Source organism: Martes martes (assembly GCF_963455335.1).
Source record: "Martes martes genome assembly, chromosome: 8".
Classification (NCBI taxonomy): domain Eukaryota; kingdom Metazoa; phylum Chordata; class Mammalia; order Carnivora; family Mustelidae; genus Martes; species Martes martes.
This window is the reverse complement of record NC_137895.1, coordinates 119,039,506-119,066,607: the sequence shown is the minus strand read 5'-3', so window position 1 is coordinate 119,066,607 and position 27,102 is coordinate 119,039,506. Positions and strand designations below refer to the sequence as shown.

Genomic DNA, 27,102 nt, shown 5'->3' with positions numbered 1-27,102 from the left:
AAATCTTAATTTTTACCTAAGAAATACGATTTAGATATAGTTTCTCCTCTCCATACTAATGGCAATTTTATTAGGTCGTAGCATCTCGGTATGGCTGTTGAAACAGTCTCATCCCCATTCTGTTCCTTTAAAAAAGGGGGAAAAAAAAGGCAGTATGATCATATTACAGTTTAATTAGTATTTGTCGTGGTCTGGTCTCTCCCAGTATTAACCTCTTGTCGGCTTTCCCTCCCATTTACCATCTGCCCCATCCTACCCCCATACTACCCTTAAGCTACATTAAATTTCCCCCTGTCCTATAAACTTGTCCCTTTTCTAACCAAACTCTTTCCTTTAATAAAGGTAAGTTTTCTTTACCTGAAGGTCATTCCTCATCCTCATCCTCACAAATTCCTGTTCAAGATCAGCCTCAAAGTCACCTATTGTGACTTGACTCAGGCAGAGTAAATCGTTTCTTTCTGTATCCATAATACTGTCTTCATACTTCTGTTTTAATATCCATTTATTCTTTATTTGTTCATATGTCCATGTTCACCTGTGCTATTGGCTCCTGCAGACAAGGGACTTTGTCATTCACACATACATCCTAGATGCTTGCTGTAGTATCGTATGTTCATTAAGTGTTCGTGGGATGAATGACTGAACTACAACCATTAGTGAAACTTTACGTATTCCTACCATGTTGGAATTGGAAATGATCATTTTAAAGATAACTACACAGAGACCTAGGGAGGTGAAATGATTTCCCACCAGTGATACAGATAGTAACTCAGTCCTCTGGACTTCTGGCCCTATACCGTCTGTAGGAACATTTACTAGTTGCTCTCAGTCAGTGCTGGTTGGGTAATAGTGAAATTGAGCTAGAGCTAGTATGAGCACATTCATAGTCTATGATGCCTTTAATTTTTAGCTTATAGAATATGACTCAAAGATTTGAATGAAAAATATATTCTATATGGAAAGGATCCTGAAATTCTGTTTGAAATCAGTAGATAGCCTAGTCTTTCTTCAAATAAATTATTTAATTTAGTGTTCTTTTACTAAGGTCCACACTTTATCCCCTTAGTCCACTTACAAGGATCCCTAGGTATAAATTTTGTGTGTGCATGTGTGAGTGTGTTTGTGTGTGTTTACATGCATTTGGGGCACAGGGTGGGAACAGAGACTCCAAATATTTTTTCAGAGGGTTTCTTGATTCCCCAAAAAGTTAAGAACCACTGTGCCTGAATAACTTGGAGATATTTTGCTTTTGTAATAAGTGATCTTTCTCAAAGAAAAGTACATTAAAAATTCTTTGGGCTGCTGTTTGAATTACCTTTTTAATCTTTGCTACTTGCTTTCATTTTTAGGGTTTGTGTTTAGTGAATCAGAGGGATCTGCATTAGAACAGTTTGAAGGTGGCCCCTGTGCTGTTATTGCACCTGTTCAGGTAACATAGACTACTTTACCGACTCCTTAGAGGGACATGTTCAAACGTTTCATATTTGACTTTTTGTTTTCTACTGTGTCTATATGTAATTAGACATGATCAGTTATCTCTTAACTTTTGTTCATGTAAATTGCCATAAATATCCAAAAATGAAAAATGAATTCAGAACATGGGCAGGTTATGCAGCAATAGCCTTTTGACTATCTTTATTTTCAAGAAAACATAATAGGTGTTCTCTGACCTTCAGAAAATGATGGTGACATCTTTTTAGTACAGTGATCCTATCAAGTCATAACGTTTTATGCTATTGTTAGGTATATCATAGCAATAATATTCTTTTCATTTGTACTTTCTGTAAAAATGATTTTCCTACAAAGTTGAGGATGAGTAATACTTTCATGCTGTAAAACCGTACACATTTTTAAAATAAGCTGTATTTACAGTTTTAGGCTTGTTGGCTTTTAAAATAAAATTAGTTGTAACTGACTTCAAACAGAATTTCCAAAATTTAAAAAAAGAGGTTTTTCTTTGGACAAGATAGTGTTAATCTGAATGTGTGTGTGTGTGTGTGTGTGTGTGTGTGTGTGTATGAGGTTTGAATCCTAATGTATTGTTCGAATTTCAAAAGCCAATTTGCTGCAAATGCTACATTGTTAAAACCACAAATTGGATTTTCAGTTTACTGTAATACTTTAAAATGTCTGAACAGCAGTGTCACTTCACAGCTGGATTAAGAGAAGCTGAAATTGATTATGTTTTAATCAGCACGTTTTGAAAATACATATTTAATATGATATTTATTATTCACTGGGCATAAGGAACACATTCCTGAACTTTGTTAGCTGCAAAGTAAATTTGTCTCTCAAGCCTTATACTCCACATTATTAAATTAAAAATTTATGTCTGAAGGAGGAGGCAAAAAAAATCTTTCATGACTGAGTCCAAAATGTATCCTTTATAGGTCATCACTTTTCTTTAAAGGGTAAATTTGATTTTTTTTTTTTTTGCATTAGTAGAATTACAAAAAAAAAAGAAAAATTTGAATGTTGCCTGGGAGTAACTGAGTATAAAGAATAAAATTTAACTGTAAATTAGTATTAGAGTTGTTATACTGTTATGCTGTGGACAGATTTTGGTTGCTTGCAGAATCTTATTAACTGAATTTGAAGATTCCTTATCTTGTCAGTATTTAAATTAGATTATATTAACACTGCCCTTCCTGGGTTTTTACTAAAAGTCTATGAATGTAGTTAAATGCAAGGTATACCACAGTTCCCTGTTTTATAAAATTTATAAAAATGTGAAGTTTTATAAAATTCAGTATATTTCCACAATGATAGCTGTTTTTGCAAGGAATAATTGTAATGTTCAAAGCCCTCTAGTATCTTTGAGGTAGTAATTTACATAGTCACATAAATCTTCTCAATCATAGAATTTTGGGTTTGTTTTTTTTTTCTCAGTGTAAAAGTCAAAACTAAGCCATTAAGCCTAATGAAGGGAAATGAGCAAGTCTAGATAGTAAAACTTTTTTAAACTATAAAAATTAAAATATGGTACTATAGCCAGAAGAGTAGGCGTATTATGGAACCCAATAGTTAATACTGGACTAGATGACATTACATATAGCGTTTTACCAAGAATTTATCACATACTTCAAATCAATGGTAGAATAAAATGAAATTTAATAAATGTCACTGATAAGACTGGATGCCAGTTTGAGGGGAAAAAATGAATTTAGACGATCTGATACCATATATCAAATATGTTCTTGATATAATTAACCACAGAAAAACTAAAATTAATGTATTGCCAACACTAGAGAGAGGATGAGTTCCAGGCTCAGAAAAATATTTGCAGTGAATATTAGTAGTAAGTGGATATTGTCATTCTTTTTTTTTTTTTTTAAAAAGATTTTATTTATTTATTTGACAGAGAGAGATCACAAGTAGGCAGAGGGGCAGGCAGAGAGAGAGAGAGGAGGAAGCAGGCTCTCCACTGAGCAGAGAGCCCGATGTGGGACTCGATCCCAGGACCCTGAGATCATGACCTGAGCTGAAGGCAGAGGCTTAACCCACTGAGCCACCCAGGTGCCCTGGATATTGTCATTCTTATACAGAGAACTTGTACAGATTGGTTAGAAAACACTAAAACTCCAGTGGTGAAATGATGTGTATACAATCATCACAGGTGGAATAGTGATAGACAACTAGAGAATCAAGATGTTCAGTCTTACTAGGAATCCAGAAAAGTACAAATGAAACTATAACTAGATTTTATTGTTTACTCTTTCTAATTTTTAAATATAAAATAATTGCCAGTACATATTTATGGGTAGGATGATGCTGCTATATTCATAGTGCCATAAGTACATTTGTACTTTGATTTGGGGAGGGAAGTTACATTATAACAGGAACCATAATGCAGATTTTTTTTTTAATGAAATCATTGAACTTCTGTGAATCTTTCTTAAAGAAGTAGTCCTTAATATGGAAAAGGTTGTATTCAATAAGAAACTTTTATAGTAGTAAAAGAAAAAATTATAAGCCTAATATACTATAATGTAGTTTACACATAAAATGATGTTTGAGTAATTTTGATAGCTCAATAGACATTTAGTGATTAAGAATTATAGTTATGACTCCTGTGGGAAAGCCAAAATGAGAAATATGATCGCATACCCATTATGCTTCTCACTTGTAAGAAAAATTAAAACAGGTATGAAAGACTGGAAGGAAGTATATCAAAATACTAACAGCATTTGTATTAGTGGTGAAATAATGGGTATCCCACCTCATTTTTCCCAAATTTTGTAATGTAGTTATACTCCACAATTTTATGGTTGTTGCCGTACTGGGGGAAAGCCAGAAACACTTGATTGCAGCATTGGTAGATTTTACTAATACAAGAATGTTGTAGAATATTACTTGTTTTTTTTGTTGTTGTTAAAATAATTGAAATGATTGCTTATTAGGTGGCAGGTACTGTGCTAAGTGCATTACATAGATTATTTCATAAAATCCTCACTGCAGCCTTTTAAAGTTTATGCTATTATTATTTTTAGTTAGTAAAGTAGTGGAACCAAGATGCACACCTAGGTGTGTCTGACTAAAAGCAGTCCTCTTATCAACACACTACTGCTTTCAAACATGTAAGTGAGAAACATCGAAGTAACCTTTTTCTTGGATCTGCTTCCTGGAGGTTCAGATACAACAGGTCTTCATTTTTAATAAACAAGTCAGGTGACTAGGATGGAAATGGTCTGTAAACTGCACTTTGGGAAGGAAACACTACTGAACTGCTTTCTATCAAATCATTAGTATTACACACTTAAGGAAAAGTAAGAGATCAGTTTGTTTTTTCTTTTAAATCTTGTAATTTTTTTAGTCAAACCAGGAAGTTGGAACTCGTGATAAGCGGAAGAGTCTTTTAGTATATTTTCATATCACAAATCAGAGCTAATAAAGCAGAACCACCTTTGTATTTTGATTTCTTTCCCCCCAAGTAACCTAAGAAAAATGTAGACTTGTTCCTGTTTCTAGGGTTTTCACTTTGTGAATGAGCGATTAAGTTTCTTTACTTTTCCGGTTATGTGTCTGTTTTTTTGAGTTAGTTGAGTCACTTCTTCTATGTGTCAGAAAATATGTATCATGAAAGAAGAATTTTATGGATCTAGAATCAAGTTTATAGTAGTATATTTTGAATAATATGCTCAATTACTGTTGAATGTGGAGAGAAACTCTGAAATTTTTATAGCACTATTTAGTAGATCATAAAGGAGTACAAATTAGGTGGGGTTTTTTTCCATTTTAAAATAAAAGAATAAGGTATGCTTACAATGCATTCTAATAATTATTGCTTTAATTGTGTAAAGGCATTTCTTTTGAAGAAGCTCCTGTTCTCTTCAGAGAAGTCTTCTTGGAGGGATTGCCCAGGTATGATCGTGGTTGGTCTTCTATAAACTTTTCCTTCACCTTCTAATTTATATATGATCTATGCAGCTTTCATTGGCAATAGTTTAACTGAAATTATTTATCTTCAAAAGTAGACTATAAACAGGATATTTTTTCTTGAGGTTTATTTTTTTCAGTGTTTCAGAAATTTTCATGAACGGTGACATTTTAATATGTGTATTCCCAAATTTGGTTTACCCAAGAGTCTAAGACAGGATAATAGAACTAAGGGCAAAAACCTTTGGCCTCTCACTAAAAAGTGGTGCCATTTCTCTGAACTGTTAAATGATAGCATACCATAAGGAATGGTCATTTGTGTTTGTTTTTTACTTGGCTCTGAGCAAGATCTGAGTTATCTTTGTATTCCTGCAACTTTTAGTACAGTGCCGTACACAATGCAGATAACACTGCAAACGAAGCTGTCCTAGCTTCTGCACTATAATTAGGTCAGAGAGCTGTGTGGTGCTACCTGATAATAACAAACATTTGCATTCCTCTTGACAGTTTACAAAGTCTTTCCTTCAATAAGTGAACAATTTCACGTGAACATCACAATAACTTTTAGAAGAATGGGGGATATATTATAATCCTGGTTTGGCATATAAAGGCAAAACAGTTTCCATTCCAAACCATACCCATAGAATCTAATGATTGTGAATTTAAGAGCTAAAGTGTCACTCATTCATTTTTTATTAATTAATAGTTGAAATGCAAAATAAATTGTAGAAAATAAACCAAGAGATATAATTATTAACATCAATGTTTTATTGATAAAATTTATAATAGTTGTTATACAGAAATATATTTACATTGATAAAATATATAGCGTTGTCATAAATGTAAATGTCGTGGTGGTTATAAAATGAATGACCTAATTCTTGCCTTTAAAGAACTGCTAATCTATTAAGAGAAGCAAAAGTCTCCCCATAGCATTAAATTTTACATAGGATGTGTGTACACATCGTATCCCCTTTGAAAGTTTCAGGGGCAGTACTACTGTTAGAGAGCTATCCTGCTTGGAAAGGGGAGGTGGCTAAGGCCCAGGAAGAAGTTGAGCATTTTCTCATTGCCCTTTTCTATAAAAGTCTAATGTTCAGAACACTGCAGTATAGTATCAGCAGCTTCTGTATTATACAGCATAACTGCAGTGGCGTCTGCTACTGTAATGAATTGTGGTACTGTATGTGCTATGTGTCACTTCATTATCCTTACCCCTGTGGGACAAGGAGATCAAAGACATTAGACTAACTCAGAAATGAGGAAAAAATAGAAGTCTCAGCAGGCCCTCACATTGTGCCTGGTCCTGCAGTAAGGGAGCCCTCAGGGCTCCCAGTGCTCCCTTTGCAGCCTCAGGAAGGGGAGCGATCAGTACCAGGTTATTCCAAGTAACGTGTTCTTTCTCCTAATGTTTAATTCTTCATTTTTCTGGATTCTTTTTCTAATTAATGGCCATATTTAATACTGATGACATATTAATCCTTAAGTACTTTTTTTTTTTTTTTAAACCTAAGTTGTTTATGGGGGGAGGAATCCTCCACTTAAAATGCTTGGTTTTCATTATTAAGTTAAAACATTCTTAATATTGTTATCCATGACAGGATTTTTTCTTTTCAAAGAAAACCATTATAACTGATACTTTGGTTATTTTTAGAGGAAGAGCGGAAGGAACTCCTTTGTCATACCTTATGTGATATTTTAGAGAGTGCTTGTTGTGACAACTCTGGATCATACTGCCTCGTTTCCTGGTTAAGAGGAAAGACAGCCGAGGAAACGGCTAGTATTTCTGGGAGTCGTGCAGAGTCTAGCTGCCAAGTGGAACATTCTTGTAAGATACATTTTTATTTCCTGAAGACACTTCTTGTATCTTTGTTTTAATAAAACTATTGAAAATTTTAAAGAAAAAAATATTTAAAATTTTCATAAAAATTCTTTTTTTAGCCTGAGCTTAATTCATGAGCCTTAGAGTTTTCATTTCCCTGTCAATTATGTTAGTTGCTGGAGGATATTGCACTTGTTTATCATGTCATTTTTGAAAAAAAGAAAGGATTTGCATCTCTTAAACTTCTCTATAAGTTTTAGTTAGTTTCTGCTTGATGACAATCTCTTCTGAGCTTTGGAACTCTAATACAGAAAGTTTAAAGAACATAATCCTATGTACTTTAGTTTTAGATGCTTTAATGTTGGTTTTCTTGCTATTGGGAAAAAAAAAGGATTTGGGGGACATTAGAAAATTTCTTAAATATCTTTAGTTTCTTAGAGCAGAGATGGGGACATTATTCTTCATTACATATTATTTCTTTTCCTCCTGAACTTTTTGGACATTATGTAATACAGTCTACATACATAGATTATTTTAAGGTAGTTTTAAAAAAGGGTTTAATTATTCTTTCAGGTTTTTCATTATTGAAGATTTCTCTTTAAATCAAAGCTATTCTTATTCATAAAAAATACATATTCTGTGGATTGTAGCCTTTGAAACTTCTTACGTAATCAACTTCAAAACTGCCAGAATGCAGTAGTAAAATGAAGACTTCTGGTGGTACTGAAGGTAGATAAAGAATTGCTTTTCTGTTTTTCTTTTCAGGAATGATCTTGCTAGTATGTGACTTCTGGTAGTTCCATGTGTTTATATTGAAGAAGTGACTTATTCTGCCTATGATGCATTCCATTAATGATCATCTCTGCAGAAATTATTTTTAAAGAAATTGGACACCTGATTTATAGAGAGTAAATTTTGATTACTCATGATATATATCTCAATTTCCATGTAGGATTATCCCTGAGGCACAATTGTCTCCGCAGGCTGAAATGACTCTGTAATGTCAACGTCTTCTTTCTTCTGTAGTTATAGTGGCAAATTCTAATAGGTGTACATTTGCAAGGAATAATTTTTAAAATTTAAACAGTTGAATAACATTTCCTTTTGAGGCCTTTTAAACATAGCCTTTCAAAAAGAATTTAATATAGTTTGAGAGTCAATGATGACAGTTGAAGAAAAAAAGTGGAAAATATTCCCAAGGATGATTGTCAAAAATCTTAAGATTGGTTTTAAACTATTTTCCAGGTTTTACTGGGTTGCATGTTTAATAGTTTCACTTAGGACATTAAAATTCTGACAGAGGAACAGTTGGACTAATTAAAAGTTCTTTTAAAGACTATCTGCTTAAAGCCAATCTATAAAATGCAAGAAAACAGTACGATCTTTTCTTTTAACATTTTTTGTTTGCATTTTTTTAGTACAATCTATACTTGCCATAGTGTACACTGTACAATTTCTGTAGTTAAAGGTTAAATCGCTCTAGGTTAAATAGCCTCATAATGTATTAACTTTGGTACTTGAGTAACTAATTTAGGTGGGCATATTAGATTTAATTTCTTTTCAAAAAACATATTTTAGTAGTTTTCCAATTTACTTTGCCTCATTTTAAAAGTGGACATGAAATGAAACCATATATTAAATCTGTTTTTAGGTTAGGACTGTAAAAATTTGAAGTTTTGTTAACTGAAAATTTGAGAATTTACCTTAGATGTTGACAAATGCAAAGAACGTACATTAAAGTTTTTATTCCGTATAACAATCTGTTTTACCTGTTCTTTCCTTTGTTCCCAGCTATGTTCTTTTTCTTGTGTTTTATATTTTTTCATCATCCTGCCTGCTAAGCTTTTTATTTTGCTTGCCTCTTCTCTCTAAATTACTATCTTTATGTCTACTTTCATAGTGTATACCCAGTAGGATTATTTAGGTAATCAAGCACTGCAGAGCAATTAGTACAGTTTGGAAAAGGTTAGGTTGAATTTTTATTTTATCCTGAAATTTTACATGTGAACTGTTTTTCCCCTTGTCAGTAGTACATTGTGCACAAACATTAATTTCATTGGCTTGTGTGGTGTGTGTAGTTTTGGCTTTCAGTAACGCACACTTGTTTGCAGTAGTGAATGCTCAGGTTCAATTTCAGTTTGTTTCCCATGCATATCAAAAGCTTATTGAAATTAACCCATTTGGGCTGGTAAAGATTTTTAAAAGTAGTTTAAAGCATTTGAAAATTAAAATGATTTGAAAAGGAGAGCCTAATGAAACATTTTTAATTGTAATTCAAAAAATCCTAATTTTGAATTCATAATGAATTTCTTTCATTCTCTGGTAAGAATTAGTATTTGAAAGTACTAAGATTTGCTTTATAAAATATATATAAAATTGTTCATTGTGAAAAAAAAATTGTTCATTGTGATAAATTAGGAGTATTTTGATTCATGTTTGAGATCTTTAAAGCTGTTATCTTTGTAAAGGGAGCCAACTCTCTGGATTCAAATCTCAGCTGTGCTGTTCATTGCATTGTGCTCCAGGGAGGCTTCTTCTCTGCCTCAGTTCCTCTTCTGTAAAATGGGGATGATAGGGTTGTTACAGGATTAAATGAGATAAAAACTATAGAGCATTTACAGAGGGGCCTGGCACTTAGTATAAAGTGCTATATAAACATCACCTTGGATTTAAATTATTTATTTTATTTCCTTTGCTTTTTTAATTTATAATTGTACTGTATTAATGATCATAATCTAAATGAGTTACTGAAAACTTCTCTAACAATTGTACCAACAAATGAGGAAACAGACTTAAAGCTGTCGTTGAACCTGTGTAGTTTCAAAGTGCTATTCCTTTTTATACACATTAGTTTAAAAATTAAACTTAACCTAAAGATTTTATATTATAAAGGAAGAAGATTAGCTATGATGATTTTATTTGGATCTATGATTTGGAAGATTATTTAAAAGTGCAAAACACATTTCAGTGATGTGTGAAGCACTATCAGTAATTTCTCATATTTTATATAGTATTCTAGCCTGACTGAATTGAAAATAAATGTTTATTATTTAATCACCCTTCTACATTCTCAGTATTATATCCATTTTAGTTATAATCATGGTAACTAAGATCCTGAAATTAAAATTTGTGTTATAGTAAAGTTGAAAATAAACTGAGAATTTTAAGGGAGTAAGGAAATAGGGAAAATTTTGATTGCTTGAAAGTATTTACAGCCTGCTGTGTGTATCTTGTGTCATTTATTTGCCATGTGTAGTGCTGAAAAGTGTCTTTTATGTATAGCTGCCTTGGCTGTCGAAGAGCTTGGCTTTGAGCGATTTCATGCATTAATTCAGTAAGTAACATTGGAACATTTAAAATACTTACCTTGTGGACACATTGCCATTTTAAGTCTGTTCATATTGTGGAAAGGTACTTAGATTTATATAATTGAGGATTAATTTGTTATCAGTTTTTTAAATAGTAATTTATTAATGTTTACTTAAATTATTCTGATTCCTAAATTAGCTAACTGCCAGAATACACCTTTTTATAATATTAAAAGCTTCTTCATCGCTTACAATGAAAAAAATCATTCTAGCTTAATGTCTCTCTGACCTGAATGAATACAAAAATTTCTAATAGGATAAATATTTGAATTATTTTGTTTGCCAAAATATGCCTTTTGTGATTCTCATTAAAAGTGCCATATTTTCACTAGAACATTAAACTTTTTATTGTAAAAAGGTAAGGATAGCTACATTGATAGTATTACAAGTGGCATTTGAAATACGACATTACTTTCTTTTAAAAGAAGCCACAAATGTACACCTTATCTTTGGTATTCGGATATTTATTACATAATTTTCAGGCTTTACAGAGTCAAGTTTTTTTTTTTTTCTTGAACACCTCTTAAAGCTACTTCATTCTTTAAAAATGTGTAATTATTGTAGAATTTATTGATGCCAGACAGTTCACCTAAGTGATGAAGAGTTTTCCTGCCAAGTAGGCATTCTATTTTAATGGTACATATTTAGCAACATTTGTCAGCAGCAGCTTTTGCTTTTAATGGCTAAATCTGTATTTGAAAATTTGAGACACAGAAATCTCATTTGTACATACATTTTAATGTATAAGACAACTTAAAAATTTTCCCATTTGTCAATGTAGTCATTCTCATCTCTAATACTAATACTTAATTCTTCTTTCCCCCCCAGAAAGAGATCATTCAGAAGTTTATCAGAATTAAAAGATGCTGTCTTGGACCAGTATTCAATGTGGGGAAACAAATTTGGAGTGTTGCTTTTTCTGTATTCTGTGTTACTGACAAAGGTTTGTTTAAGAAGATACTTCTTCTGGCTTTTATTAGTTTGAGTTCACTACTAGTTTTCATGCTGTGATGAGTAATTTTATTTTTGGTACTGTTCCTAATCTCAGCATAAAAATCTCTTATGCTGATAATAAGGAATCATCCACTTCTCTTTTCTTACCACTCACTTAGTACTTAACCACTTTCAAACTTAGTTTTACTCCTGATTTCTATGTTATAGAGGTTATCAGTGATATTCTAATTATGAAATGCACTCAGTTCTTATGAGTTTTATTTTCTTTCATCTTAGCAGTAACTGGCATTTGACAACCTTAATGCTTTCTGGAAGCTCTTTCTGACGCTCAGTCCCTCTCCAAACTTACCTAATAAATCACTATGCTAGTTTCCTTTTATTATTGTCCCATGATCCCATCTCCCCAACCTCCACCGCCTTTTTTTGATAGTTTCATTTTCTTCTTTACCTGTTATCTCCTGCTCCTTTCTCTCCCCGTCCAGATTTTTATATTGAAGAAATTTTCAGTCCCTGTCATCTTCACCCTTTTTCTCTTATGGGCATTTTATTCTCTCAACTTACTTTTATGTGGTTAATTGCAACGCGTATACTTCCTATCCTACCTTTTTTCCCTAACTCCTAATCTCCTATCTCTAACAGCCTGTTAGTCTCAGTTGAGTATCCTGCTAGATGTGTCATGTCTGCTATCAGACTTCTTTCATTTGACAGATGTTTATTGGGCATTGACTCCCTGCTAGGGATTGGAATTATAATATGAGAAACAGTTTTTTTAAATGATTCCTCACCAGTACTGTGAAAAACAAATTGACACATTAACAATTCCATGTGGGTTCTGTTTTTAGGTGTTTATTTCTTGCATGCACAAAGCATGGGAGCGGGCAGAATAGAAGGTAGCCTGAATCTTGGATTTGGTTTTTTTGTTTGTTTGTTTGTTTTTGGTGGAATCAAGGACAGACTTTACATAGTAGGGACCCTGTGGTGGACATAGTGTCTTGGTGGATGAGGAAAAGTTTTCTAGAAGAAAAAGCTGTGGGAAGATTTTCTGAGCCATGGAAACAGCAAGTATAAAGGCATAATGAATTTGGGTGTAATACCACAAGAACTGTAAGGAGTTCGGTATTACTGCAGCATTTTATTTATGTAAAAAAGGCTCAGAATGTTAAGGCCCTTGTATTCTGTCCAAAAAAATAATTGCAGTTTCACTTGGTCAATATCAGAACAGAGCAAAAATTTTAGACAAGGTAATAACGAGATCTTTTGTTGATAAGATTCCTTAAATTGAGGTAAGAGTTGTGTGAGAGGGAGTTGGTGGTAGTGTTGAAGACTGGAGTCAGGAAAACAAGAAAGAGTGGTTACTGAATGGTGAACCTAAGCTAGGGCAGTAGCCATGGAAATGGAAAAGAAAAAGACCATATTTAGAAGTGTGTTCTAAATTTGGAAATTTAAAAAGCACATTTAAGAGAAAGAACCACAAGTACTTTGTAGTTGGTTAGATGTGGTAAAGAGCAGTGAGGGTGGGACTTAAGATGTCTGGCCTCTTATGGGTTTGGCTTTGACTATTCATTATTCCTCCCTGTTTTTTACTTGAGCTGGTCTTTGAGATGATGTCCCCTCACTCACCAGTGTTTATGTCGCTTCTTCATATTACTCCTTTTGGCTTTATCATGGCCTGTTTTGTGTTGTTTAAAAGGCAGCAAGTGCAAAAATCTCGTACTTGTTTGTATTGTCCTACAATATTTCGGCATTTGTTAAATATTTGGATTGTTGACTAATGCCTTTAATCCTTAGAAATGGCCTTAATCTGATAGAACCAGTGGTTAAAGTTAGGTGAATAGCACAGTGACGGGCAGTTATTCCTCGTTCTTTCAGGGCTGATGAAATGAAAATGCCCTAGTCTTGGACTTACCTAGACTTCTGGGGATTTGGATGCCCTTTTGAGGAATTAAAAAAATACCAGAAAATTCATTTTTAAGAAAAGAAGCTTCCTGCCCTCCTACTTTGATACTTTATTTTATCAGTACATGTTTAAATTACTGATATTTCTGAGAATGCAGAATCAGAATTCTATTTTCTTCTATTTCAGACCTTTTCTATATATATTTTTTAAAGATTTTATTTATTTATTTAACAGAGATCACAAGTAGGAAGAGAGGCAGACAGAGAGAGAGGAGGAAGCAGGCTCCCCGCGGAGCAGAGAGCCAGATGCGGGGCTCAATCCCAGGACCCTGGGATCATGACCTGAGCCGAAGGCAGAGGCTTTAACCCACTGAGCCACCCAGGCGCCCCGACCTTTTCTATATTTAATTGATATCTCTATCAACACCCATGTGTATGTCTTTAATACTAATAAGTTTTTTAAAAGGCCTAAGTAAATATTTCAGATACCTTAGCAGATGTGTTAAGTCTGAATTTACTTCGGCCTGAAATTAAATGAATATTAACTCTTAGGATTTAAAAATTTTCTCCTCCCTCCTGCTGAAATTTAAACCTCTCTCAGTACCCCTTGAGCCAACATGCCATGAGATCTATCACCTATGAGATAGTCAGTGCTCTGCATAGAGCCCAGGATAGAAAAGATACTCCTAGAGGAGCTCCTCTTACCATTATCATCTTACATGTTCTCTCACATCAAATCTTGGTAATTTTTTAGGAGAAAAGTTACTTAAATAAATGTGTTTTATTTATTTATATAAAAAATGGTCAATTTATAAACTAATTTTCATTTTTAGTTTTTGAACTAAGTGAATTTTTTGGTTCCTTTAGGGCATTGAAAACATAAAAAATGAAATTGAAGATTCAAATGAACCTTTGATAGATCCTGTATATGGACATGGCAGGTAATTAACTAAAATCTGTTCTTTCCCTACATGGACTTAAGTTTTTAGAAACTTGACTTTAAGATAATCTCAGTCAGATACTTTTGTCAGTGTTAACAGCGTAAAGTGTGTGGATTTGAGTAGTCTGTGCTTTATGCATTGCTTGCTTTATGTATGAAATGGTAATTTCCACTTCAGATTTATGTATGCATTGCACTTATCATGGCTCACACTTTCTTTAAAGATGACAACAGGAGGTGTTTTACAAATTCTGCTTTATGTTCCACTTAATTTTTTAATGAATGCAATTGACTCGTTTCGACTTAGAAATAAGTGTATCCTTACCTATGTAAATGCTTTCCTGCTTGAGGGAGATATTTTTTCCTTATTTTTCTCTGAAACCACCCCCCTGCCAAGCTCTGTATAATTGTACTAAAATCAGTCAAACCGTGATAGTTAACCCACTCTGTTACATAAGTCCTTCTCTTTAGATCTTTGTGCCTCAAAGGTTAAAATTCAATGGTCCATCAAACAAAAAAATAATAATTACATATATATTTATAGATGATTATAAATATAAAGTAAGTTATTGTCTAACTAACTTTTTCCCCATCCATTTAAACATAATATCTTAGATAAATTTGTTAAATTTAGATGAACGTATAGAACAATAGATACCATTTTGATGATACACTAAGTGATACATTTCGAAAGCTGTTGTTGAGCATATAAAATAAAAATGTAAGGTATTCCCTAACTTTGTTTCTTAACAGACATAATGTAGAACTCATTACTTTATGCTTTACCACGGGATCATTTGATGTGAAAACTAGTTTATTTGTGTTTTAATTACTTCTAAATTTTTATTAATAGCCAAAGTTTAATTAACCTCCTACTGACGGGACATGCTGTTTCTAATGTGTGGGATGGTGATAGAGAATGCTCAGGAATGAGTAAGTATATTTTTTGCTGTGTTTACTCTTTGATGATGACTATTTCCCTAGAGTATGGTTGATTGTTATTCACCTACTTATGGCTCTGTGTTACTAAGAGGTTAACATAAGTGCTTTAATACAGAAGAATCTTTCCCTGTTTTCAAGGCACTGTCACTTAGAGTGTGGAGTTTGAAAGCAGACAAGCTTGGATTCAAATTCCAAGTGTTAGACTTCAGTCAAGTTACTTCATCTACCTTTAGTTTTCTCTAGTATAAAGTTGGGATTAGATGACTGACTTCTTTAGAAAGTAATAAATAGATCTTTTTATCTATAAATCTTGTACATGTTTATGCAATGATATCTGTAAGTCTCAGACACTACTGCATTTTCTTAAAATTGATAACTACAAGTAATACAATTTGAAATATTTGAGTCTAGTGGTTTTTCCTATATTACATTTAGTGTGTATAATTTCTTCTGAAATGCTGGGCCGATTTAATGTTATCTGAGAACTTTAAGCGACCCCCCCCACCACACCTCCATTTCTGGTGTCAGTTATTTCTTTGCTGTAACTTCGTACATTCCCAAGGTCATTGAAGTGAAACACATTATTGGCCAATTCATCCAGTTAAGAGCTGATATATAGTTCTGAATAAAATTCCCTTCAGCTTATGACTGGGTCAGTTTAAACTCAGTTATTTACTCATTCAACTTATATTAATTACTACGTACCTCTTTTTGGAGTATGTAAAGCATAGGATGGGAAGCTTCTATAGTTTCTACAGTTCATAGGAAAATTTATTTATTCTTTTTTTTTTAAGATTTTATTTATTTATTTGACAGAGAGACAGATCACAAGTAGGCAGAGAGGCAGGCAGAGAGAGAGGAGGAAGCAGGCTCCCCGCGGAGCAGAGAGCCCGATGTGGGGCTCAATCCCAGGACCCTGGGATCATGACCCGAGCCGAAGGCAGAGGCTTTAACCCACTGAGCCACCCAGGCACCCCAAATTTATTTATTCTATGAGGTGAAACTTCTTCACCAGATAGCAGAAGCAGATACTATGATTGAGCTGTTCCTTTTTACTTCCATTTAAATGAGTGAATCTTGATCTTAAATTTCAATTATTCTGAAGTTTTAGTAATAGGTATAGCTAATTAACAGAAACAGGAAAGGATGTAATATTAAGGGAAGGGTGAAGGTCAGTAAAAATTTATAATTTCAGGTTTAAAGCACCCTAGCACAATCCAACCCTTCATTTTACTATTTAAGAAATGTAAGAACTACCTTCTCTCCCTCTACACATTAGATAAAATAGGCACAATCATTCGCTTAGTGTTTAGGTTAGAATGAGAACCTTGTTTTGCTGATTTCTGGCAAAAGACAAAAAACTTATGGACAAAAAACCTACAAATTTACCTTGCTCTGTTTTTTTAAATGAGCCCATTCTATTCTTGAACCTTACTTTGATTCAAAGCTGTGAAGGCACTTAATAATCCCAATTAAAGGTATGTCATTCTTTCTTTAGTAATATGCACTCACCGTATGGCTTCTACACACCCTCTCTTTTTCCTTCCCCCTATGGTTTCTGGAGCCTGGAGTATCTTAGATCATCTCAGATGATCAAAGGAATATCCGGTTCCTGTTAAACTTGGGTTGAAGTATCTCATCCCACTTGTCCCTGTCTTTGCTGCTACTCATAATTCTACAGCTCATAATTCTTTCCAGCTGGACTTTGGTGCATTTCTCTGGCTCTTGATCCTGGTTACCATGGTCCTCCTTTCTCCTCATTCTGCAGATTCTCTTAAGCCTCTCCTCTCAGAGGCTATTCTTTTCCTCACCTGTCCTCCCATAGGCTTTTTTCTTGCCATGAATTTTTTACTTTCCCCATAGGGTATTAGTCACTTATCCAAGTTTTGGTTCTTGATGTGTACAAATTTATTCTGTTCTGTTGCTTGAAACATTAGCTTTCAAAGTTGTTGTCTTGCTGTGAATTTTTTTTCAGTATAGTTTAAATATCAAAACTAAGCAGTTACTTTAATTATCTTGGAAAAGAAAGAAGGGCCTATGTCTTTCATTTTCCCTTAATTGTTAGGAATTATTAGGAATTTGTTTTCAGTCACCAGACTTAAAAATCTGTACATTATTCAGCATTTATTGGATGTTTTTTTGAACTGGCAACACGGGAGGAGGTTGTGATGTATGTAATATACAAACAAAAAGTATAAGTTGGAATCGCTTCTCGGCCTTTTGGCTAAGATCAAGTGTAAAAAGTATAAGTTGGTGCTAGTTGTACAGTCCTTAGGCAAGCCACTTTACTTCTCCTAGCTTCAATTTACTTATTTATAAATATGGAAGTTTAATGCCTTTCTCAAAGGGATGTTCTGAAGGTTAAGATCAGATCTCTAAAATGCCTCAACTGGCCAATAGGGAGAGCTCAGCTTTCCCTCAAAAGCACACACACCTAGTTTGGGGAAATCAGAACGTGCACCCAAATTACCATAATGCAGTATGAAATGAAGCTTGTTGAAATAAAGTATTACAGAGGAAAGAGAAAACCTTTCCCACTATGTTTATGTTGGGGTAAGCAGAGAGACTCTAAGTAGGAGTTAACATTTTGATGGGGCAAGATGGAACGAGTGAGAGGGCATTTTGAGAAAACTGCGCGTTGTGTTTAGGGGCTAGGGACAGATCAGACTGATTAGACCCCTGGTTCTTAATCCTGACTAAACATGACCACTCAGGGAGCTTAAAAATATGTCAATGCTCAGGCCCCAGCAGAGAGTAAATAAATAAATTGGAATCTCTGAGTGGTGGAGCTTGGGCATGATAATTTTAAAATTTTAAAAATTTTAAAAATTTAATTTAATTTAAAAATTATCCCAAGACGATTCTTATATGGAAGCAGGTTTGAGGACCAGTGGATGAAAGCACTGGGCCTGTGAAGGAAACTGGTAAGAGGAAGGATCCTAAACATGGGGCTAAGTAAGAACCCAGAATCTCTTGAATACTCAGAAGTTTAGTTTAGTTAGCAGACATGAGGAAGACAGTCATTGAAGGCATTTGGAATGGAAGAAAAGAGAGAGCAACTAGTATTTATGTACTCGGGCTAAGTAGCGTTGTATGTAGCTGTATGTTCTTAATGTTGGTAGATAAAAAGGCAAGCCTCCGGTGATTGAGTAAGTTGACCAGTGTCAAGCAGCAAAGGCATAAACTGCTGTGTCCACACCCAGAGCTCGTGCTCATTCCACCATAGCACATGCCTCTGTACCGCTCTGCCTCTGTCAGAGACCGCAGCAGAGTGAAAGCTCATGAGGTGCCTGAGGGTAAAGTACAAACGACTAGGAGGTTTTCAGATAAAGCTTATTGAACAAATGAACACATGAAGAAACATGGCAAGTCGACTTGAAACCAGATCATAGAGAGTAAATATTTTAGCCATGTAAGCAAGGAAGTTTTACTGGTGAAAGAGGGAGAGAGGAACTGATTGCCAAGGCAAAGAGATGGTGTGTGTAGGTTTTGTTTTAGGGGATAGAAATCACTTAAATTGTTTGTTGGCCAGGGGAAGGGAACCAGCTTTAATCAAAGTAAATGGGATCAGGAGTAACTGTAACCTTGGAAAGATGCATAGTTCTAAAACAGGAAGAAAGAATGTGCTGAGAAAAGAAAAAGGCATTTGAAGTGTGAAAGATTTAAATAGGGAGAAATTTTGAGATTTTGAAGTCTGCTGAGAATGAGTGGACCGAGGTGAAGTTGGAGGCATATAAAGGAGAGAAAGGGTTTGAGTCCACTGCTTGAAAAAGGAATAAAAAAAAAAAAAAATGGATTGTGGGAGAAATTTTTAAATGCGTAGTCAGCAGTAAGAGGGAGAGATAAGTTTACATAGAGTGATTTAGAGTGGATCCAACCAGTAAGGCTTATAGTTAGGCTTTTTCCTGCCAGTAAGTATAGATCGGGCAGTTGGAGAGAAAATGAATATTATGTGTTACCCAGGAAAGACCAAGAAGGCTCAGTGAAAGATAAATAGGGCATTTTTCTTGCCTTTAATTCTTAAGGATGTCAATGCTTGATCTGTCATACATATATTTTATATATACAAATAATATAACATGTAATAAACATTTTTCTCAGTTTGTCTTTGCCTTTAGTTTATGGTGAACATGTATATTAACATTTTTTACTGTTATAAACAAATACTGCAGTGAACATTTTTGTATATAAATTTTTACATATTCAGGTATTCTTACAGGATAGATTTCTAAAAATAGAATGTGTGATAAAAATTTAGGCATGTTATATTTGTCACTAATAGCTTAATCAAGATAGAATTCATGTACCACATGTGTGATATTATTTAAAATGTATAATTCCATGGTATATATGTATGTATTTTAATTCCATGGCTTTTAGTACATTCTTAGAGTTATGTGACCATCACCAGATCAATATTAGAACATTTTTTTAATCAGTCCAAAAAAATACCCTTGTGCTCATTTGCAGTCACTCCCCATAATTGCCTTGTCCTTCAGCTCCTAGCAACAATTAATCTGTTTTCTGTCTCTGCAGATCTGCCAAAACTGGGGATTTCTTATAAATAGAATCATGTAATATCTGGTCTTCTATGACTGGCTTCTTTTACTTGGCATGTTTTCAAGGTTCAGCCATGTTTTAGCATATGCCAGCACTGTACTCCTTTTAATTGGTGAATATATCCCACTTAGTAGAGAGACCATATTTTATGTATTCCTTCGTCTATTGGTGGGCATTCACCTTGTTTCCACTTGGCCGTCCTGAATAATGTGGTTAGGAACATTTATGTAAAAGTTTTTGTGAGGATGTATGTTTTAATTTTGCTTTGGTATCTACCTAAGAATGAAAATCCTGGGTCATATGATAACTCATCTATTTAGAACATCCGTAAACCTGATAGATAAAGCCAGATTACCTTCTAAGATCAGCCTTACCAACTGCTAATATATCAACTTTGCTTTTAAAAACTTAACTGTTTTCCTGTATCCTGGCCACACTCAGAGCTGTCCATCTTTAATATGTCATTTACTGATAATTCACATTTCTCTGATTCCTCCTGAGCCTCTGTTTGATCATCTTTTTGTGTGTTTGTCAGCTTTTAGTATTTTCTCTTCTGGGAATTGCTTCTTTCTAGCTTTTGGCATTTTGAGGGGAAAGGTTACTGTCTTCTTCACAGTTGCTAGGAACTCTATAAATTCTTTCTTTTTTTAAAAAACGTGATGCAAATATTTTCCCTCAGCCTTTTCTGTCTTTTTTTTTTTAATTTTTTATTTCTTTCAGCGTAACAGTATTCATTGTTTTTGCACCACACCCAGTGCTCCATGCAATACGTGCCCTCCCTAATTCCCACCACCTGGTTCCCCCAACCTCCCACCCCCCACCCCTTCAAAACCCTCAGGTTGTTTTTCAGAGTCCACAGTCTCTCATGGTTCACCTCCCCTTCCAATTTCCCTCAACTCCCTTTTTCTCTCCATCTCCCCATGTCCTCCCTGTTATCTGTTATGCTCCACAAATAAGTGAAAGTGTATGATAATTGACTCTCTCTGCTTGACTTATTTCACTCAGCATCATCTCCTCCAGTCCCGCCCATGTTGCTACAAAAGTTGGGTATTCATCCTTTCTGATGGAGGCATAATACTCCGTAGTGTATATGGACCACATCTTCTTATCCATTCGTCCATTGAAGGGCATCTTGGTTCTTTCCACAGTTTGGCGACCATGGCCATTGCTGCTATAAACATTGGGGTACAGATGGCCCTTCTTTTCACTCCATCTGTATCTTTGGGGTAAATACCCAGTAGTGCAATTGCAGGGTCATAGGGAAGCTCTATTTTGAATTTCTTGAGGAATCTCCACACTGTTCTCCAAAGTGGCTGCACCAACTTGCATTCCCACCAACAGTGTAAGAGGGTTCCCCTTTCTCCACATCCTCTCCAACACATGTTGTTTCCTGTCTTGCTAATTTTCTGTCTCTTAACTTTGTTAATGGGTGTCTATTATCATCCCGGAGGTTTTCATTTTTAGAAAGATAATCATTTCATCTTTTCTGTTATGGGTTTTGTTTTTTAGTTTTTTTCTTAAATCAGTTTTGTATTTCGTCACAAGATTAAACTAATATTTCCTAATGTTTTCTTCAAATTATTTTGTAGGCTTTTTTTAATGTTTAATTCTTTAATCCACTTGGATTATTTATTTGTGAGTAGTATGAGATAGAGATCTACTTTTTTACTTTTTCCCAAGGAACTGCCTAATATTCCTAACTTGTCATTTCTCCACTGGCACACCTACTCGATCCAATAACAGATTTTCCCATATGTGTGAAACCTTCTTTGTACTCTTCTGTTCTACTTATCTATTTGTGAGTTCTTATGCCAAAACTACCTTATTGCCTAGTTTCATGTTCTTTGATATTTGTCAGCAAGTTTCCTACGATTATTATAATAAAAGTATTATAATGTAAAATTATTGTAGCCATTTTTATATTATCTAGTCCAGTTGAACTTTTTTTAATTTTTAAAGTTGCAGTTTTAAGAAATTTGTAAGAATTCGAATGAGTTATGTTAAATTTGTAGATTATTTTAAAGAAGTGCCATCTTTACAGTAGTAAGTCTTACCATTTAGATTGGGCTTTTTTGTACCTTTCAATGAAAGTATATAGTGTTGATCATATAGGTTCTGTAGTTTCTGAATCCAGGTACTTTATTCTACCTCAACTGTTAAAACTATCTTTAGCTTCTGCAATAAAATACAGATAAACCTGCAGTAGAACTCGTCACCTAATTTCATTTTTGCCCACCCGCTAGTCTTTTACAGCAGCTACTAGGATATTTTTAAAAACTAAGTCAGTTCATGACAGTTTCTCACTTAAAACCATTCAATGACTTGGTTCCCCATGCACTTCACCTCCTGTCTACTGCCATCTGCCTTTACTACTGCATGTCTTTTGAGCTGAGATTTTCTTTGCTTTGTTTGCCTATAGATCAGTTTTTCAGTGGTTTCTTTCCTGCCTTTAAGGTATTCTGTTGTATTTGTGTCCTGTGTTATTTTATGTATTGAACATTTACTGTTTACATTTATTTGATTATTTGAATGTTTTCTTCATTTTATGGGATTGACATAGAGTCAGCTCTTATAAATCAGAAACTCAGAGCTTCCTTTCTTTTTCCTCTTTAATAGAAATCGTTATCACAGTCCATCCAGGCTACAGTTAAATAGTTCATTGAATGTTCATGAACTTATGATACACAGACACTAAGAGACTCTAAACCGAAAATTAAGATCATTTTGAAATTTTAGCATTTTTTAAGTAATGTGAATTGCAATTAAGTGGTTAGGTGGTATATAAATTTGAAGTGTTTGGTTTATCAAAATTTGAGGAAAAAGTCAGAAGTGCTGTTTTTCTCTGTATTTTATTACTATAAAAATAGATTTAGCTAGCTGGAGTTAAGTTGCCAGAAGCAATACAGGACTCCCAGTTAAATTTATTTGCAGATAAATCATTTTTAGCATAAGTATGTGCCATTCAATATTTGGAATATAATTTTACTAAATACTGGTTTTTTATCAGAAATTTAAATTTAACTGGGCATTTTGTGTTTTTATTTGCTAAATTGGTCTATCCTAGCTATATGTCAACTCTGTAGCAACCTGACTTCTTAGGAATACAATAACCAGTAAATGGGTTTAAGAAGCTCTTCACTTTCAAAAATAGATTTCACAAAGTTCATAGCTCAAATTGTGTGCGCGCGCGCGCGTGTGTGTATATATATATATATATATATATATATATGCAATTTATGTATCGGTGACATAATCCAAGTCTTTCTCACTATCCTACTGCTTTTTAGTTTAGCTAGTCTAACATTCTTGCAACTAAGTTCGTTTTAAATTTATCTAACTACAGATTATTTTCCCTTACTTTCTCAAGGACCCCATATAATTTCATCCTAGCTTATTTCTCAACCATCAGAAATCTATGCTTCAAGAAAATTGTGCCACTTGCTTTTCTTTCTTTCTTTGTGCTACTCCTTTTGCCAGAGACCTATATCCCTCCCATCTGTGCCTGTGCAGTCCTTCACTGCCTACTTCACAGGCCATCCCTCCAAGGAGAGCTTCCTGATTCTCAGGGCTGAAAGTGATCTGTCCTTACCTCTGAGCATTTTGTTTTCATGGCACTTACCACATTCTACTTTGATGCCTACTGTTTAAGGGGGGATGGGATTTTTTAATTGTAGTAAGAACATTTAGCATAAGATCTACGACTTTTTTTAAGTTAAGTGACAGAATTAACTATAAATACAAAGTTGTACAGCAGATATCTAGAACTCAGTCACCTTACATGACTGCAACTTTATCTGTTGAATAGCAACTCCCCATTTCCTCCTCCTTCCAGCTCTTGGCAACCATCATTCTGCTCCACTTCTTTGAATTTGACTATTTCAAATACCTCATCTAAGTGGAATCATGCAGTATGTTTCCTTCTCTGACTTCTTTATTTCACTTAGCATAGTGTCCTAAAGGTTCATTCCTGTTGCCATGTCTGATAGGATTTCCTTCTTTTTTAAGCCTGAGTAATAGTCCATCATACGTATGTTCCGTAATTTCCTTATCCAGCCATTCGTTGCTGGACTTGTAGATTGTTTCAACATCTTGGCTGCTGTAAGTGCTGCTGCAGTGAGCCTGGGAGTGCAGAAACCTCTTTTGAGATTCTGATTTCGGTTCTTTTGGACTGAATACCCAGAAGTGGAATGGCTCTGTCACATGGTAGATGTATTTTTAAGTTTTTGAGGAACCTCCATACAGTTTTCTATAGTTGCTACACCATTTTACATTCCCGTCAACAGTGTATAGAGGTTCCAGTTTCTACATATCCTCACCAACAACTTAACGATTTTTTTTCCTTTTTTTTCTTTTTCTTTTTTTTTTTTTAATAATGGCCATCCTAACAGGTGTGAGGTAATACCTCTGTTGGGTTTTAATTTGCAACTCTTTGATTAGTGATATTGAGCATCTTTTCATATATTTTTGGCAATTTATATGTATTCTTTGGAGAAATGTCTATTCATGTTCTTTGCCTAATTTTTAATTGGGTTATTTGGGTTTTTGCAGTTGAGTTGTAGGAGTTCCTTATCTATTTTGGTCCTTAACCTCTTATCAGATACATGGTTTGCAAAAAGAATCTTGCCAGCTTCATCTTTGTAGTCCCCATGGTAGCTTTGTATTTTTGCACTTTGCAGCATTGTTGGGTTTTTTTGTTTTGTTTTGTTTTGTTTTCAGTACTTGACACTCAGGGTATGTTTCTTAAATGCAGTGCAGTTATCTGGTGTCCAAGTCAGCATCAAATTTAAAAGGCCCAAATGGGCCTTCTATAGATGTACTGACAGCAGTGAGAAGAGACAGCTGAAGTGGAAGAGAAGAAAAGGGGAGGCAAACAGGAATATAAAACTTTGCATATATATATGATCTCACTGACTGAAGCAGATAGGGTTGATAGGGAATCAACATGATTATAAGAAAACAAAGTTAGAAGATTCTAAAATAAAATGACACAATTATTAGGATGTCCTGCAAATGTCTCAGTAAGTCTTGAAGTCAACTTACAAGTCTTATATAAGTAAATTCTGTAAGTTTTAATATGTGAGATTGGTATATCCTCACTACATTTACAACTTTGTACACTAATAAATATTCTTAAGAATGAACATTAGCTATCAAAAATAAAATTTTAAGGGGAGCCTGGGTGGCCCAGTGGGTTAAAGCCTCTGCCTTCGGCTCAGGTCATGGTCCCAGGGTCCTGGGATTGAGCCCTGCATCGGGCTGTCTGCTCAGCGGGGAGCCTGCTTCCTCCTCTCTCTCTGCCTGCCTCTCTGCCTACTTGTGATCTCTGTCTGTGGAATAAATAAATAAAATCTTAAAAAAAAAAAAAAAAAGAGGGGCGTCTGGGTGGCTCAGTGGGTTAAAGCCTCTGCCTTTGGCTCAGGTCAAGATCCCAGGGTCTTAGGATCGAGCCCCGCATCGGGCTCTCCGCTTAGCAAGGAGCCTGCTTCCTCCTCTCTCTCTCTCTCTGCCTGCCTCTCTGCCTACTTGTGATCTCTGTCTGCCAAATAAATAAATAAAATCTTTAAAAAAAAGAGAATCTTAAAAAAAAAAATAAAAATAAAATTTCTATAGATGATATTCTGTCTAAAGAAATAGTGATTGTAAATAATACCACTTAAACTACATATTTAAATATGTGCTTACTGACCTAATATGAATAATTCATTACCCAAGAATTATGAACAGCTAGTTTTCTATAGTTAATAGCATGATATTATTGTAAGTATACTATTTTAGGTATTTGTTTAAAATTCCAAGGAAATAGATGGTGCAGTATCTAATCATAACACTAGGTGGTGGTATCCGATTTTAAGAAATTAAAGTATGGAAATGTTTCTCAACGTACGTATTCTTTGACCTTGAAAACATTTAGTGCTTAAATCTCAGAAGAAAGAGGAAGGAAAAATTAATAAAGCAATAGAGTGCCATTTCTACTTATTAGGGTTACTCACCCCTACTCTCTTTTTTTCCTTTGCATGCTATAATCCAGTTATTCACATGTTTTGTCTCATGCTGTTGACATTTGTATTCGTTTTGTTTTGGGTTTTGCATTTTTTGTGGGGTTTTTTTGTTTGGTTTGGTTTTTGTTTTTGCTCTTGACACTTTTAAAATGATTGAAGATCTTGGGGGCACCTGGATGGCTCAGTCAGTTAAGCATCCAACTCTTGATTTTGGCCCAGGTCATGATTTCAGGGTCATGAGATCAGGCCCCATTGGGCTCTGCACTGGGCATGGAGTCTACTTAAGATTCTCTCTCTCTCTACCCTTACACCTCAGGCGTGATGTCTCTCTCTCAAAAAAGATTTTTTAAAAGTAAAATAAATGATTCAAAATCCCAAAGAGCTTTGGATTATATGAGTTATAAGCAAATAATGATCAGTATTTTTCTTCTTAGAAATTACGACTGAGAAATTTAAAAAGGTATATTAACTCATTTTAAAATAACAATAATACACCCATTACATGTTAATAAAAATACAGTAAATATTTTCTTTTTTTTAATTTCTTTTTATTTTTTAAGATTTTATTTATTTCAGACAGAGAGCGTGCGCAAGTGGGGACAGTGGGAGAGGGAGAAGCAGACTCCCCGCTGAGCAGGGAGCCCAGTGTAGGGCTCGATTCCAGAACCCTGGGATCATGACCTGAGCTGAAGGTAAACGCTTAAGGACTGAGCCACCCAGGCGCCCCTAAAAAGTAACTTTTCTAAAATGAGAAGAAAATTAGAAGAGTGACTCTGTAAGTCCCTTCAATGTCTAGGTTATTAGTGGAAATTCTCTTACCTATTTATAGATTCAGTCTTTTGAGGTAGAACAAACATATCATTGGGCCTCTGGAAAACTTCACTCTACATTCGTGAAAGCTTAAGAGAAAAAAGCAATTAATGCCTTTCTAGTGGAAATCATTTTGATTTCATGTAGTCTCTAAAAGGGTCTTGTGGACCCTTAAGAATCCTAAAACACAATTTGAGAACAATTGTTGTACCTCCCGAGTACCTGTAAGAAGCTAGTGAAAAAAATAGAAACTCTATGTATAATTACATACACATTCTATTAATTTTGGATTTGTAAGTCCAAAAGATTCAATAGTCAGTTCATAGCTTATACCATCTGAATGTTGTGTTTAAGATTACCTAGCATGACTAAGAATTGATGATATTACATTAATTAGAAAAATACAGTATCTTAATGGAAAAATGGACAAAACAT

At 34.4% G+C, this 27,102-nt stretch overlaps 1 protein-coding gene across 2 annotated transcripts in view; it reads left to right on the top strand.

Moving 5' to 3' along the window:
- Nucleotides 1-27,102, top strand: part of MINDY3 (MINDY lysine 48 deubiquitinase 3) — an 85,967-nt gene that overhangs the window by 12,616 nt on the left and 46,249 nt on the right. The window contains exons 2-8 of one of the 2 annotated variants that reach the window (XM_080811227.1): nt 1,350-1,429; nt 5,301-5,361; nt 7,031-7,204; nt 10,481-10,532; nt 11,395-11,509; nt 14,284-14,357; nt 15,210-15,289. In XM_080811227.1, coding sequence (XP_080667353.1) covers nt 1,350-1,429; nt 5,301-5,361; nt 7,031-7,204; nt 10,481-10,532; nt 11,395-11,509; nt 14,284-14,357; nt 15,210-15,289 — 636 coding nt within the window. The remainder of the gene's footprint in view (nt 1-1,349; nt 1,430-5,300; nt 5,362-7,030; nt 7,205-10,480; nt 10,533-11,394; nt 11,510-14,283; nt 14,358-15,209; nt 15,290-27,102) is intronic. The other variant, XM_080811228.1, reaches the window with a different exon arrangement.